The sequence below is a fragment of the Tachyglossus aculeatus genome, chromosome 20 (assembly GCF_015852505.1).
Source record: "Tachyglossus aculeatus isolate mTacAcu1 chromosome 20, mTacAcu1.pri, whole genome shotgun sequence".
Lineage (NCBI taxonomy): Eukaryota > Metazoa > Chordata > Mammalia > Monotremata > Tachyglossidae > Tachyglossus > Tachyglossus aculeatus.
This window is the reverse complement of record NC_052085.1, coordinates 28792766-28809351: the sequence shown is the minus strand read 5'-3', so window position 1 is coordinate 28809351 and position 16586 is coordinate 28792766. Positions and strand designations below refer to the sequence as shown.

The window sequence follows — 16586 nt, the reverse complement described above, 5'->3', positions numbered from 1 at the left end:
AGATGAAATCACCAAAATGATGCCTTTAATGTATAATTTCAGTTCCCCGGCATTTCCTTCATCTCCTAAGGGGGATGACCAAAACTCTGAAGTATTCCTTTTAAATTGACTTTCGGGTTTCAATCTCTTAAATGCTCTCACTAGATGGTAGAAGCGGAGCAGTTATTTATTTGTAATTTAGAGCATTTCAAGCCTACCATACTCTTTTCAGATTTAAATACCATACTGATTTGGTGAAGGTTGGAAACCAACTTACCCTTTGGTTATAAAATTTAAAGCCAAGACTTTGGGCATTATTCCTGCAACTTTTCCACATCAACTGTTCAGCGCTTAAGGATTTGAACCTCTGTCAGTATGAGTGAAAAGAAAAAGGAAGAACTCAGGTGAAGCTACCACTCTTTGTAACTCATGGACCAGAAGAAAAGCCACATGGTCTTAGGATGTATGCTTCTACAGGATCTTTTCAACCTGCTTTGAACACTACAGCAACAAGCCTACGTGGACATTTAAAAACTGCTTTTCAATATATCGAAAGATTCACGAAACAATATCTAAACCCACTAGGCTAAATTAGGTGAGAGAATCAGGGATAACCTGAATAATTGAGATCCACAGCTAAAACAACACCCCACACTTGATTACCTGTGAGGGTCTGAGGTGACCCAGACAATCGAAATCCACATACCACAATGCTTGGACTCCATTATCTATGAGAGTCAGGAACAATAAGGATAATTGAAACCCACAGAAAATACAATACCTGACTCAATTATCTGAAAGAGCTAGGGATAACAGGGTATTTGAAAGCCATAGATGTTGTTTAAAAACATCTCATATGGGGTAGTACTACAATGTCATCTCTCCCTGGTTCTTTCGACACATCCTGTCTCTAGGCACAGTCACCCGCAGGAGGATAATGGTGAAGGAACATAGTAAAGTTAGAGTACTTCTTTTTTTAAAAAAGTGGTATTTGTTAAGCACTTACTGTGTTCCAGGCACCGTACTAAGCTCTGGGGAAGACACAAGCTAATCAGACTGAACATAGTCCATATCCCACATAGTCCTCACAGACTTCCTTTTTACAGATGTTGTCCAAGTTCACAAAGCAGACTAGCGACAGAGGCAGGATTAGAACCCAGGTCCTTCTGACTCCGAGGCCTGTGCTCTTTCCACTTGGCCATGTGGCTTATTCATCTGCGGGATGACCATTAATTCTAAATGTTACCATTTTTACCCCAAATTCATCCATTCATGACTTTTTATTGTGCCCATTGATCTACCCTCATGAACCAACTTCCTGAATAGCTGCTCCACAGAAGCCACGTGACTTTAACAGTCCCCACATCAATATTTCACAGCAAGCGGAACGAATTTCACAAACACGCGACTGACAACATCCCAAGGAAAGCTTTACAACACCCCTGAATGGCTAAATTGCCTATAGAGCATCGAAAGTATTAATGCCTTTCCTCTCACCTCTGTGAGCGTTAAGTGTCTGTGGCTGTTCTGGTCCACATCTCATCCTTCGAGGAAGCGGGCGGAGGCTCTTTCTGTCATCGGCCTGCCTTCCGGTAATGTTTCGGCTCCACTTAAGACCGAGGATGAATGGGGAGTCAAACAAGTGAAATCATTTCTGGAAGGATAAGGGGGCCGGTCTATAAGGTAGTGTGGCCGAGTGGAAAGACCTTTGGGCTGGGAGTCAGGAGACCAGGGTTTTAATGCCAGTTCTGCCCCCTCTCTGCTAAGAGCCTGGACAAGTGACCTCTATGAGACTGTATTTCCTTACCTTAATCAATGGCATTTATTGAGCACTTACAGCATGCACAGCACTTTATTAAGCGCTGGGCAAAGTACAATATAACTGGTAGAAATTCATGCCCAAAAGGAGTTTATAGTCTACAGGGAGAGGCAGATATTAAAATTGAATCTGTAAAATGGGAATAAGATACCTTCTTTCCCTACCTCTCAGATTGTAGGGATCACAGATCACTCTGTGGTTCAGGGATTGTATCTGATAAGACTTAATCTTACCTGAGCTAATCAATTCTCCTGTTCAGGCTTTCAGTCCTGAAGCACAAAGGAGTGGAGGTCTGACCATGTCAGTCAATCGTATTTCTTGAGAGCTTACTGTGCGCAGAGCACTGTACTAAGCACTTGGGAGAGTACAAGATAACAATCTAATAGACACAGTCCCTGCCTACAGTGATGTCACAGTCTAGAGGAGACAGACATTAAAATAAATAAGTAAATTACAATTATGTACATAAGTGTTGTGGGGCTGGGAGGGGGGATGAATAAAGACAGCAAGTCAGGAAGACGCAGAAGGGATTTGAAGAAAAGACAAAGAGGGCTTAGGGAATTCTAACTAATGACTTCTATTGCTACTCTCCTCTTGTGCTTATGAGCTGGGAATCAAAAGATTTGGGGAATTGTGTTTCCTTTCCCCAGGTTTTCAAAGGCCGAGAGCCAAACTGTTCCAAAGGGCTGGACTGATCCATCCAGACTCACCTAATAATAAGAAGAAGAATAATTGTGGTATTTGTTAAGCGCTTACTATGTGCCAGGCACTGTAATAGGCGCTGGGGTGGATGCAAGCAAATCAGGTTGGACACAGTTTCTCCAAGGTGAAGCCAGGATGAAATGGCTTGTTTCATTCCTTAGTTTCTTTCCACAACCTGGCCTGGGGACAGCCAAAACCTGGAATTCCCCTTGACTTTTCCCCATTCATTAGAGCCAAGGGGGCTTTCCCGGTGTTGGGCTCAGCCCCACCCTAAAGTCAAGATGATTTGGGTTTTCCCCATCCCCCAGCCCCACGCAACACACCACTTATAGTTAGGGTCATAGTGCTTTAGAAGCAGCCAGATGTCTTCACAACTGTGAGGTTCCCAGACAAATAATCCTACCCCAGCTTGCCGGATTTCCCCTTTTCATCCTGACTGGAGGCCACTCAGAAGGCCATACTGAATCAGACCATTGGACCACCCAGCCCAGATTCTGTCTTCGTGACAGAGACAAACAGGAAACATGGAAAAAAAATGTAATGGTTGTCCTCCTGGAGATGGACTACCTCTTCTAACATTAACCTTCCACCTAATAATTGTCATATTTGTGTTAAGCGCTTACTATGTGCCCGTCACATAGTGCAGGGTTAGATACACGATATATTGTGTCAGACACAGTCCCTGCACCACAAGGTGTTTGCAGTCAGAGTAAGAAGAAGAACATGAATTTAATCACCATTTTACGGATGATCAAGGCACAGAGAAGAGACTTGAGGACAGAGAAAGGATTAGAACCCAGGTCTTCTGATTCCCAGGATGGAGCTTTTCCACTAGGCCATGCTTGTTTCACTCCTAGAAAATGCCTATGCTGAAAACAGCAAGTGATCTCTCACTGGCATGGAAGTTGTACGCTACTATGGGAGAATGCTAACCTTTCATAAGAGCAGTACATTTTTGTCCTTCAATCAATCAATCAATAGCAATTATCAGGTGCTTATTCTGTGCAGAACACTGTACTAAGTGCTTTGGAGAGTACAATGATGGTGGTTGATTTCCCTGGACTACCATTCCCATCATAAAACACCCCAGCATCTGGCCGAATAGATAGATGGAAAAACAAAGAGAAGCATGAAAGCAGCATGGTCCAGTGGATAAAGCAGAAGCTTGGGAGCCAGAGGACTTGGGTTCTAATCCTGCCTTCCCCACTTGTCTGCTCTGTGACCTTTGACAAGTCACTTGCCTTCTCTTTGCCTCAGTTTCCTCAACTGCAAAATGGGGATTCAGTACCTGTTCTCCGTCCCACCTAGACTGTGAGCCCCATGTGGGACAGGGATTGTGTCTAACTTATACCTACCCCAACACTTAGAGCAGTGCTTAATACATAGCAAGCATTTAACAAATACCATATAAGGAAAAAAAAAATCAACCTTTGCCCACCTGGGAACATTTGAAGTCCAGCAGGCTCTTTATCTATAAACCCCTCTAGACTTTAAGCTCGTTGTGGGCAGGCACTGTGTCTGTTGTAGTGTACTCTCCCAAGTGCCTAGTACAGTACTCTGCACACAGTAAACACTCAATAAATATGGCTAATGGATTTAAGCCACCCCTCTCATCAGTTGTAAGTAGATAAAACTCGGGCCTGGGAAGCTCTCTGTGAGCCCACTCTTGGGTAGAGATTGCCTCTGTTGCCAAATTGTACTTTTCAAGTGCTTAGTACTATGCTCTGCACACAGTAAGCACTCAATAAATATGACTGAATGAATAGGGATCTGGATCCTAATCCCTGCTCCTCCACTTGTCTGTTGTGAGACCTTGGACAAGTCACTTCACTTCTCTGTTACCTCATCTATAAAATGGAAACTAATGCCATGAGCCCCATGTGGGACAGGGACTGTGTCCACCCTATTACCTTGTATCTATCCCAGTGCTTAGTTCAGTGCCTGGCACATAGTAAGCGCTTAACAAATACCATTAAAAAAACCCCAAAACTTCCGGCTCCAAATACTCTTGACCCATTTAACCATGCCAACATAGATTGCCTGTTTGTGGCTACCTCTCCCAAGGAATCTTCCATTTTCCTTTAAAATATCCACGAACTGAACCATAGCTTTCCCTACCACTGGACTAACCAGTCACTTCGTAGATGGTTAGTGCTGAACCAGATAGAAAATGCCACGACCCAGAAACAATGTCAAAACCCCACCCAAAATACTCCAACTCTTCCCCTCTCCTCCCACATATGTCGGTCATCGACCAGGGCACATTTCAGATGAGCAAGGCAGGGCTGGAGAAGATGATTATCTGTATCTCCTCTGCTACCCAGCCTGAGGAAGTGACCTGGAACTCTTGAATGCTCAAATATGAGTCCGCTTAAAAAAAAAAAAAAGCCCCCGTGTAAAAAGACCTCAAATGGGTATATAAATAGGTTTTAATGTGTCTGACATTTCACCCTCCCATTAGCCAAACACTCAAAAAAAAACCCCTTCCTTGAGCAATCACAGCCACATTTTTCCTTTGATCCACGCTGTAAGATTGTTTCTAAAATGGACTCCTGGCTTTGCGAGCAGAAGGCACGAGGTTAGTTGAAAGGCAACTTTGGAAATTCACCAAGATTGTTTCTCCGGACACAGGGGTTCAGCAGCCAAGAGTACACAGTGAGGGAAATGTACCAGGGCCAAAAGGATGGATGTCATGGCTAAGGTGATGCGGGGGAGAATTTTCTTAGAGTTCTTGATTAAAATGATTTGCGAGCTTTAGAAAATGCTGGTGTGGACACCTTCGTAAGGCAGGGTTGCGGGGAGAGGAGTCTTGAGATTTTCACACCAGCCGACAGGACTCTCAGAAGCGAGGCAACAGGTGCGGGGGATGCTTCGGGACAGGGAGGAGGCTTTCACAGTCTGGGGATGGGAGTGGCGGCCACGGCGATGCTCTCGATGGCGCACTCGTCGGAACCCCTGCGGATCCTGAAGTAGCCGTCCTCTCCCCAGGAGGTGCCCCAGCTGTTCTTCACGATCCAGTAATCCAGGCCGATGTCCGGCTCCGTGCCGTAGCCGACCAGCAGGACGGCGTGGTTGGTCAGCTCGAAGGGGTTGAATGGGTCCCGCAGGCCGGTGTGGTGGTAGACTCCCGCCTGGTAGTGCAGAAAATCGTTGTACACCTCAAAGGCCACGGCCATGGGCCCATGACGCACGAGCTCAAGCTTCATCAGTGCCTCGTTGCAGCCCCCGTAGAACCCACCCACGTACTGGTAGTCAGAGGTGTAGTAGCGGGGGCACTCCTTCTTGGGGATGCACTGAGTATCATGGGCCGTGTAAGGGAAACAATCCTCTTCCACCACCCCGAAGTCTTGGGTGTATTTTCCCGCGATGAGGTAAGGGAAGCCTCCGTCACAGCCTAATTAGGAGAGCAGCTCATTAGTAACCCTTCACAGGGGCCTTGAGAAAGAAACATACACACAAAACACTTTCTCCATTCTGTTCCTATGCCCTACACTGCTTCTGAAACAGGAAGAGAGGCCAGAGGGAGACTCGGAAAGCCAAGATTGGGGTTAATTTGTCCTGAACTCTCCACCCAAACTTCAAACAAAACACAAAATCACAGTCAGCCTTCTGGTGGAATGGGTCCCTGGGCAGGAGTTTCCTCTATTTAAAGTTTGAGCGGGCTAAGCACTTCAAACTGGGTCCTCGCTGGAAATCAAAGCTCCAGAGAAGTGAAGGGACAAAGGAGCTTGGAGGTTCCAGGATCCCCAGAGAAAGGGTGGTTTGAAGGAAATCCACAGACCTTTCCCTGAATATCCATACTCCCTTCAAACATGAATCATCCCAATACCTCCCTTTCCCCCACTTGAATTTGTCCCCATATCTTCCCAAGATCCAACCTATCTCCTCACCTCTTCCTCCTCCTCTTCACTCTTCCCTCTTTACCTGTTCCCAGGGGTGGGAACCTCTCCTATTAAAGCATTAGTTCCTAGAGATGGGAACGATGTCTATTCTTGTGCATGGGCTTGGAATGTCATTCTGTGCTCGCTACAATCCTTCCAACACTGATAGTTGGAAATGACAATGACTACTGATGGCTAAACCTCCTAATCCAGGTGACTGGTTTATCACCTGCCTCAACACCCAGGAGGGAGCAGGAACTGATACTGGCTATCACCTCAGCCACTTGTCTGCTGTGTGACCTTGGGCATGTCACTTCACTTCTCTGTGCCTCAGTTACCTCGACTGTGGGATGGTGACTGGGTCCAACCCCATTGGCTTGTATCTACCCCAGTGCTTGGAACAGTGCCTGGCACACAGTAAGCGCTTACCAAATACCACAATTACTATTACCACAGGAGCCTGCTCAACAGCAAATCCCCAGTTACACCGCAGCTCCTCCCACTCTCCCATGTTCCCAGGGTGATGTAGCCCCCTGCCATGGCTCAGAAACCCCCTCCACAGCTCTCTCAGACATCTGGGACAGATGCTTTGGATGCCCAGGATATTTCCAAACCCCGGTTGTCCGCACTTTGGTTCTGCCCAAAGGCAAAGAGCGTGGATGTGCTGGTTCTTGTGGTCAGACCAAATTGGGTACCTTGGGAGTACTCGCTGCAAGACACGATCTGCTGTGTGCTTAAAACAGGCGTCTGGGAGTTGTTCGTCAGTATTCGAATCCGGGCCTCCAGCATCCCCATGGATGCAAACGAGTAGCAACTGCCACAAGATGCTGAGGAAAAAGAAAAAAATCCATTGATTAATAAATGATATTTATTGAGTGCTTGAGTGCAAACAGCCCAGTAACCAACAGCTCCTCTCACTCTGATGTGTTTTCCACCGCCCAGGTATAGCTAGGAGCCCGACGAGAAGCCGGAATAAAAAGGATGCTACCTCATGAAGAGATCATTCAGGCTGTTAGCATTTAGTGATTCAGGCGGGAGGCTCTGGAGTGATGAATGAGGCCCGAGCGTTCCTATCTCTCTAAGCTCCCGGATAGCCTGACCAAAGCCAGCAGTGTTCCGCAAGGCTTACGCCTTAACCACCATCTACTCCGTGAAGGGATAATCCATCGCCGGGGCAATTTTTCATCTGTGCTCACGGCCCCATCTCGAGCTCTGCCCCGGGAGCTGCGTGACAACCTACAGCTCTCTTCTGGCTAATTTTCCCTCAACATGATAAATGTCTATGCAGCGTGAAATGACGACGAGAAGGTACAAGCACTTTCTTGTTAGACTAATGGAGCATAAACAAATTCACTTCCTGATCACTGGGCCACCTTCTTGTTCAACAGTCAGGAGGCCAGAGAGACCCCCTAAAATGCCATTGGGGGAAAGTTATCGAGACTTTCAGGCCTGGGAAAGAAGTAGTCCACCTAGCACCTTCCAAATTCTGCTCATCTGGATTCTTGGAAAAACAAGAGCTGAAACTCAAGGTAAATATTCAGGGTGGGATTCTCCACCAATATGGTAGGGACATATAGGGACAATAGTGAGCATTTTACCACAAATCTCCTCTCACCACCAGGCCTGTGCCTTGAAACAGACACCAAAATACAACAATAACGATTTTTACTGTGTGCCAAACCCTAAGCTAAGCACTGGGGTAAAGTCAAGATAATTGGACATGAATAGGTAGCCTGCAAAAGCAGAATGACACAAGGGGGTTGTATGTCTGGAATTCCACATAAGCCTTCAGAGACCACTTTTCACTAGATCCTGAAGGATGTGGTATGAATGTGTCTGCTTCTTCCGTGGCATTGTACTCTCCCAAGCACCTCGTACAGTGCTCTGCACATACCATGGATTGATACATTCATTCATTCAATCATATTTGAGTGCTTACTGTGTGCAGTGCACTGTACTAAGCGCTTGTAGTAGTAGTAGTAGTACAAGTACAAGTTGGTAACATATAGAGACGGTCCCTAACAATGGGTTCACAGTCTAGAAGGGGGAGACAGACAACAAAACGAAATATATTAACTAATTAAAATAAATAGAATAGTAAATATGTACAAGTAAAATAAATAGAGTAATAAATCTGTACAAACATATATACAGGTGCTGTGGGGAGGGGAAGGAGGTAGGGTGGGGTGGGTAGGGAGGGGGAGAGGAAGGAGGGGCTCCTGGAGGAGGTGGTGGTTGAATCAAGGTGGTTTCCTTACATCTATTTAAGCTGGTTAAAATACCTTGAGAATGAGGTTGGAGGTGGATATTCAGTGAAAGCCCTGGGAGAGATCCTCTCTCCATCAATAAGATCTCTCTTTTCCCCTAAATCCAGATTCTTAAGGCCCAATTACGGAGGAGTTCTTCCCGCCCGCCGAGGGAGAAGGGCTCGCTTCACTGGCATCCTCCCACCACACATCCTGTGGGGGGAATGACCCCCCTGATGACGAAGAGCAGCTGGAAAGGGCCGGCAGAACAAGTGAAGAGAGGCAGGAAGTGGTGGGCCTAGCCCACTCTAGAGGTGAATCGGTCAGAGAACGTTTGCCTGCTCCTAGGGAAGGAGGTGGTCAATCAATCAATCAATCAATCGTATTTATTGAGCGCTTACTGTGTGCAGAGCACTGTACTAAGCGCTTGGGAAGTACAAGTTGGCAACATATAGAGATGGTCCCTACCAACTCCCCCAGGAGGGAGGCTGGTCTGTGATCACACTGCTGAGGAGCTCCTTTGGTCACAGTCACTTCCCCTCTGAAAAGGGAAGAGTCCATGAGGGACCCGAGGCATACAGACATCAACTGGCTTGCTCATGGTCACACTTCTCTGTGTTTCAGAGAAGCAGCATGGCCTAGTGGATAAAACATGTGTCTAAGAGTCAGAAGGACCTGGGTTCTAATCCCAGTTCCTCCACCTGCCTGCTGTGACCTTGGGCAAGTCATTTCATTCTCTGTGCCTCAGTGGAGGATTAAGAGTGTGTGGCCAATGTGGGACATGGACTGTGTCCAACACGATTTTCTTGTATCCACCCCGGCACTTAGTAAGCCACTTAACAAATACTGTGATTATTATCGTTATTATTATTATTCAGTTTCCTCATTTGTAAAATGGGGGTGAAATACCCTATTCTCCCTCAGACTGTGAGTTCTGTGTGGGGGTACGAACTGCAATTGATTTGATTCCCCAGGTGCTCAGCACATAGTAAAGCACTTTACTACCATTGATCTTAACTGCCACCCTCATTCCCTGAACCGGATTCCCATCAAACCTCCCTCTAACCTGAGAGACTTAAGAGGCAGGGCAAAATAGGAGTTGTATGGTTGGCAACACGGTGACAGGGAGAGGACCGGACACATCCTTAACGCTGCCCAAGATTGGTCACGTTTGCATCAGACCGAGGTGCTTATGGAAACCTCATTTCTGCCTCTACGTTACTAGAAAATTGCCAGTGAATACGGGTAGGATTGGGAGGTTTTGAAGCTATTTTGCCTCTAAAGAACTTTATATTTCACATCAGGTAAAGATAAACTTAAAAATAGCCCACATCTAAAGTGTCAGAGGGCATGATGGGAAGGTGAAGTGCCCGACTTCCTGTGGAAGAACCGCTCTGCTTGGACCGTTGAGGGGGGAAGCAGAGAAATGTGGTTCAAGCATTTTTTCTTCTCTGCTGTCCTCATTACAGGCAGCTTCCTGCTTTCTGAAAACAGAGGCACTGTGGAGAGCAAATTGGACAAATCCTGGAGATTTCCAGAGGACCTCCAGCCCTAGCTGACTGAAATGATGGAACTGCAGAGAGGGGACGAAGAAAGGTAAGAATCAGTCGCCCCTTGAGAGGACATGAAGTTTAGAGAAGAGAGGGCTAGTGGATAGAGCAAGGACCTGAGAGACAGAAGGAACTGGGTTGTAATCCCACCTCTGCAATTTGTCTGCTGGGTGACCTTGGGCAAGTCACTTCATTTCCCTGTGCCTCAGTTACTTCTTCTGTAAAATGGGGATTAAGACCGTGAGCCCTATATGGAATAGGAAATGAGTGCACTCTGATTAGCTTGTGTATACACCAGCACTTAGTACAGGGCCTGACACATAGTAAGCGCTTAACAAATACCATTAAAAAAACAGAGAAAGAAAAAAAGTCCTATTTTGAGACTCTCTGACTGATCGCTTTCGCCTACTTACTTAAAAGCAGCAGATTACAAAGTCACCAACAAGAAGTCCGCCCCCACATAAGGAGCACTCTTCATCTCCTACATGGAAGGTAGGGTTGAGACCAATCGAAAGAGATCTGGGTTCTAATCCCATCTCCATCACTGGCCTGCTGTGTGACCTTAGACAAATCATTTAACCTCTCTGAGCCTCAATTTCCTCATCTGTAAAATAGAGATATCTCCTCTCCCTCCTTTTTCTATGGTATTTCTTAAGTGCTTACTACATGGCAGACGTGTAGATACAAGATAATCAGGTTGGACACAGTCCCTGTCACAGTCGGGGCTCCATTTTGATTCCCATTTTACCAATGAGGTAATTGAGGCCCAGAGAAGTAAAATGACTTGCCCAAGGTCACAGGACAGACAAGTGGCGGAGCCAGGACTAGAGCCCAGATCCTTCTGACTTCCAGGGCCATGATCTATCCATTAAAGTGAGCTATTTCTATTATTGCTCTTTGATTGCCAGCCCCCTGTGAGCCAGAGATTTGGTCAGATCAGAAGTGCATAATAAATGCCATAATGATTTCCTATCAACCAGGGGTCCTTATGCAAATAGTTCTCTACCACCCAGGGAGCTTGGACAAAGCAACACTCAGTTTTCAGGCATTAGGTTGTGGCCCAAGACAGATAGATCTGCTTTATCTGCTCTGTGGAAGTAAAGCTTAGAAATCTGTCTCAGGAGACAACCAAGCTGGATGGGTCCTTTTGGCAGTCAGTCAGTCAGTCAATTACTGAACACTTACTGTGTCCTGACCACTGTACTAAATGCTTGGGAGAGTACAATATAACAATATTACAGACACATTCCCTGCTCACAGTGAGCTTACGGTCTAGACGGGGAGACAGCCAACAATGTAAAAAATACATTACAGATATGTACATAAGTGCTGTGGGGCCGGGTGGGGGATGAATAAAGGGAGCAGGGCAGGGTGATGCAGAAGGGAGAGGGAGAAGAGGAGAGGGGGGCTTAGTCGGGGAAGGTCTCATGGAGGAGATGTGCCTTCAATAAAGCTTTGAAGTGGGAGAGAGTAATTGTCGGTCAGATACGAGGAGGAAGGGCATTCCAGGCCAGAGGCAGGATGTGAGGGAGAGGCAGGTGGTTAGATCGATGAAATCGAGGCACAGTGAGAAGGATGGCACTAGAGCAGTGAAGTGTGCAGGCTGTTGTAGTAAGAGAGTAGCAAGGTGAGGTAGGAGCTGGCAGGGTGATTTGGTACTTTAAAGCCAATGGTGAGGAGTTCTCTCTAAAGCTGAAAGGCCAGAGGACTGGCTCCCACCTTGGTTTCGAACTGGGCTCACGTAGTTGACACCATGGACGTTTCGCCAGTCCCAGGACTTCGGCAAACTGGCGGCTTGGTTGGCTAGCTCAGGGCTCAAGGGTGCAGGCTTGGGTCTGAAACAGAAAGACACGGTCAACGTGGTCCATCAGATGATGGCTAAAGCGCTTAACAAATGCCGTTAAAAAAATAAAATGACTTGAACAAGTCCACGCAGCAGGCAGGTGGCAGAGCCGGGGCTAGAACTCGGATCTCCCGACTTCCAGGCCTGAGTTTTGAAGGAGATCGAATCCGGCAGTAGGGCGGTGATGCGATTGAGAGAATCACGGAGACTTGCTCCCTCCTACCTGGGATTGGGGGAGCTGCGGCCCCCAGACCTCCTGAACATTTCCACCAGGGTGAGGGTCTCGTACTCTTCGTATGTGGTCGCCGTCCAGGCCTTCTGAACAGAGTTGATGGCGCTCACAAAGTCAGGGTGGTTTTGGTACAGCTTCTTGGATAACCTGTGGGAGAATTCAATAAAAAAACATTGGACTTGCTCCCCATCGCCTCTCTGTAGGTTACACTTTCTGCCTCTGGCCTGGAACGCCCTCCTTCCTCATATCTGACAGGCAATTATTCTCCCCCTCCTTACTGAAGGCCCATCTCCTCCAAGAGACCTTCCCTGACTAAGCCCTCCTTTCCTCTTCTCCCATTTCCTTCTGCGTCACCCTGACTTGCTTCCTTTATTTATCCCCCTCCGTCTTCCCATCCCCAGAGCATTTATACATTTAGTTGTAATTTATTTATATTAATGTCTGTCTCCCCCTCTGGACTGTAAACTCATTGTGGGTAGGGAATTTCTCTGTTTACTGTTATATTGCGCTCTCCCAAGCACTTAGTATAGTGCTTGGCACACAGTAAGTGCTCAATAAAGATGATTGGCTGACTGACTTTCCCACTTTTTTATGCTATTTATTAAGTGTTTACTATGTGCCAGGCACTGAACTAAGTGCAGGGATAAATACAAGCCCACATGGGGCTCACAGCTTTAATCTCCATTATACAGATGAGGTAACTGAGGCATGGAAAAGTTAAGTGACCTGCCCATGGTCTCCCAGCAGACAAGTGGCAGAGCCAGGATTAGAACCCAGGTCCTTTTGACTCTCAGGCCCGGGCTCGATCCACTAGGTCAAGTTGCTTCTTACGTTGATTATGGTACTAATATATAGGTGGGACTTAGACATGGTCCCTGACCCTTGGGGGGGGGGCTCACAATCTAAATCAGAACAGGTATTGAATGCCCATTTTACAGAGGAGAAAACTGAGGCACAGAAATTAACTGACTTGCCCAAAGTCGCACAGCAGGCAAATGAAGAGCCGGGTTTAAAACCCAGGTCTCCTGATTCCCAGGCCATGGCTCGTCAAACCAGGCCATGCTGCTTCTCACCTGGTAGGTGCTCAGTAAATCATATGGATTATTGGAAAGAAAAAAAAAACACCCCCAAGAATGCAGCAAACTCTCATGCCTAAGTGTCAGGCAGGGGATTTTTCAGAAACTTGAATTGTTCCCCTGGTTTTTCCTCTGGGACCCAAAGTGAGAGCATGCTTAATCCAGGATTTGAGGAAGAAACCTACACTGTGAAGTATTTTCCAGTTGGCACCCCTATCTCATCCCTCCAATCATCGAGCCTCTACTTCAGATGATAAATTGCCTTCCACTTGTTTGCCTTCCTCTGACAAGAGTCTGATCTATGGAGATTGCCCAGTTATTTTTGGAATTGAATGTCTCACGGTCGGTTCCTGGAAGACCGAGGGCAAGTCCGCCTAACTGGTCGGGTACAATATATAGACAGCCCCATCAAGGTACTCAATAACACCAAGTATTTTGCCTGTGGTGGCAGTGTGTCCAATGGGCAGAGCGGGAGACAGGAGGTTCCAACCCCAGCTCTTCCACTAGCCTGCTGAGTGACCCTGAGTAAATCATTCAACCTTCCTGGGTCTCAGTTTCCTCATCTGTAAACTGGGGATAAGACTGACTGTGAGCCCCGTGAGGGTGAGGAACTTGGCTGATCCAATAACCTTGCATTTTCACTGGCACTTTTGTCTTTTCAATGGTATTTATTAAGCATTTACTATGTGCCAGGCACTGTTCTACGCACTGGGGTAGATACAAGATAATCAGGTTGGATACAGTCCTTATCCCACGTGGGGCTCACAGTCTTAATCCCCATTTTACAGATGAGATAACCGAGGCACAGAGAAGTGAAGTGACTTGCCCAAAGTCACACAGCTGACAAGCGGCAGAGCCGGGATTAGAACCCATGACCTCTGACTCCCAAGCCTGGGCTCTTTCCACTGAGCCACGCTGTTCGATGCACTGTACCAACATTGTTCAGTACATGCTATTCCCCCTAGTAGTAGTCAAAATGGTATTTATGGAGTGCCTCCTGAATGCAATGCACTGTACTAAGCACTGAAGGGATGTTACTGGTGGTACCGTGTGGGGGAATACCAGACAGAGTGGGAGAGCCTCAAAGCGCCAATCCTGCATCGTTATCCACCTTGTGCCCATCCCAACCCAGGGATCATAGCGTCCTGGAGTAGAACCTCCAAAAATATGGAAGAGGGTGGGCACGGGAATGAGTTGTCAAGTGTCAAGCAGCATACACACCATTTTGAGAAAGCCTGATCCTCCAGGCAGACTCACCTGTCCTCGGGCAGCCTGGGAGGCAGCTGGTTGACGTGGACCCCCTTGAGAGGCGACGGGGACGAAACTTTCTTTCCGATGAAGCAGGCCCAGTTTCGGCCCAGTACATCATGGACCCAACCAGGAAGAGTCTCGTGGCAGTAACTCGTCACATTGGTTCCTTCCTGTTTATACTGCAATCGAGGAAGGAGAAGGTGAGATGGGGAGCGGGTCAGGCCCTGTGGCCCAGCTGTCTCTCGGATGGATCAGGTCACCGATGACCTCTCTAAACCTCTTATCTGGCCACTCTTGTCCGGACTGATGCTCTCGTGGGGAAAGCTGACTGCTGGGAGAAGTGGTGCCGGAAAGGTGAAGCTGGAATTCTAGGAACTGGTCACCCCCTCTTCCTTTCACAGGTACCATTGTGGTTTCAGGCCTTCCACTGACTGCTTCCCCCCACCAGCCAGGAAAACTTTGCTCCCTTGACCCCCTGAAACAAACTCTCCTGTTTTTATGCCACTGTACCAGATGTTCCCCTGGTATAGAATACTTCAAGTCCTCACTTTCTCTATCCCTCTGCGAAGCATGTGGGTCTTCCCTTGTTCCAAATCTTCGGGAGAAGGGCCCCCTCCCAAAAGGCCTTCCCACAGCAGTCCCTCCTAAAAATAGATAGGCCAATGACACCAATGATCCTTAGTCATTCAATCAGTGGTATTTATTGAGTGCTCAATTGGTGCAGAGCTTTGAACTAAGTGCTCGGTAGAGTAAAATGGAGTTAGTAGACACAGTCCCTGCTTGCTGTGGGCTGGGAACGAGTCTACCGACTGTTATAGTGTACTCTCCCAAGCACTTAGTACAGTGGCCTGCACACAGTAAGTGCTCAATAAATACTATTCCCTGCCCTTGAGGAGCTTACAGTCCAGGAGGGGAGACAGATAGTGAAATAAATTACAAGTAGGGGGAAGGAATAGAGTATAAAAGATATGTATGTGTTATACAGGGAGAGGGTGGGGAGGGGGGAGTCTCCAAGTGCTTAGGTGATGTGGAACTGCTGAAGTTGAAGTGTGGGGAAACAGGGTGGGGAGATGAGGGATTAATCAGGGAAGGCCTCCTGGAGGAGATGTGATTTCAGAAGGGCTCTGAAGCTGGGAAGAGCAGCGGTCTGCCGGTTGTGAAGCAGGGAAGCACATTCCATGCAGGGGGGAGGGTGTGAGCACGAGGCTGATGAAAATGAGGCACAATGACAAGATGACCACACTGTGTCTTCCCCTTTCCTCCCAAGCCACTGCAGAGGTGTCAATTCATTGTGTCTACTTGTTTCCATGACTCACTGCTTGTCGATATTTTTTAATGTCTCTCTCCCCTGTTAGAGTGTAAGTTTTTTGTGGGCAGGGAACTCGTCTCCAGCTTCAGCTTTACCTGCCCACGCACTTAGTAGACTGCTTGTACTCACTGAATACCATTACTCTTAGAGAAGCAGCGTAGCCTGGTGGATAGAGGATGGGCCTGGGACTCAGAAGGACTGGGGTTCTACACCCAGCTCCACCACTTGTCTGCAGTTACCTGGGCAAGTCATTTTACTTCTCTGTGCCTCAGTCACTTCATCTGTAAAATGAGGATTAAGATTATGAGCCCCATGTGGGACACAGACTGTGTCCAACCTCATTAGCTTGTATCTACCCCAGTGCTTAGAATAGTGCCTGGCACATTGTAAGCACTTAATAAAAACCATACAAAAATACCATTACTGTTTTCCCTGTTAGTAATAGCAATAGCATTTATTGAACACCTAATGGGTGCAGGGCGCTGTAATAATAATCATAATGATGGCATGTATTAAGCGCTTACTATGTGCATAGCACTGTTCTAAGTGCTGAGCACTAAGCGCTGTACTAAGCCATAGGAATATAAATCCAGTCAAGAACAAAGACTGCCTTTCCCACTTTTGCTGACCCTCTCAAGGCACAGACCAGTGACCTAAATACAATTATTAAGTGCCATCGAGTTGCTCCCAATTCATAG

General features: G+C 47.1%; 1 protein-coding gene across 1 annotated transcript in view; it reads right to left on the bottom strand.

The window, feature by feature from the left end:
• Positions 1–4911: 4911 nt before the first annotated feature.
• CTSC (cathepsin C) overlaps positions 4912–16586 on the bottom strand; it is a 31957-nt gene continuing 20282 nt past the window's right edge. The window contains exons 3-7 of the mRNA XM_038761900.1: positions 14586–14758; positions 12244–12399; positions 11897–12012; positions 7077–7208; positions 4912–5894 (exon numbers count right to left, since the gene is read on the bottom strand). Coding sequence (XP_038617828.1) covers positions 5392–5894; positions 7077–7208; positions 11897–12012; positions 12244–12399; positions 14586–14758 — 1080 coding nt within the window. The 3' untranslated portion in view covers positions 4912–5391. The remainder of the gene's footprint in view (positions 5895–7076; positions 7209–11896; positions 12013–12243; positions 12400–14585; positions 14759–16586) is intronic.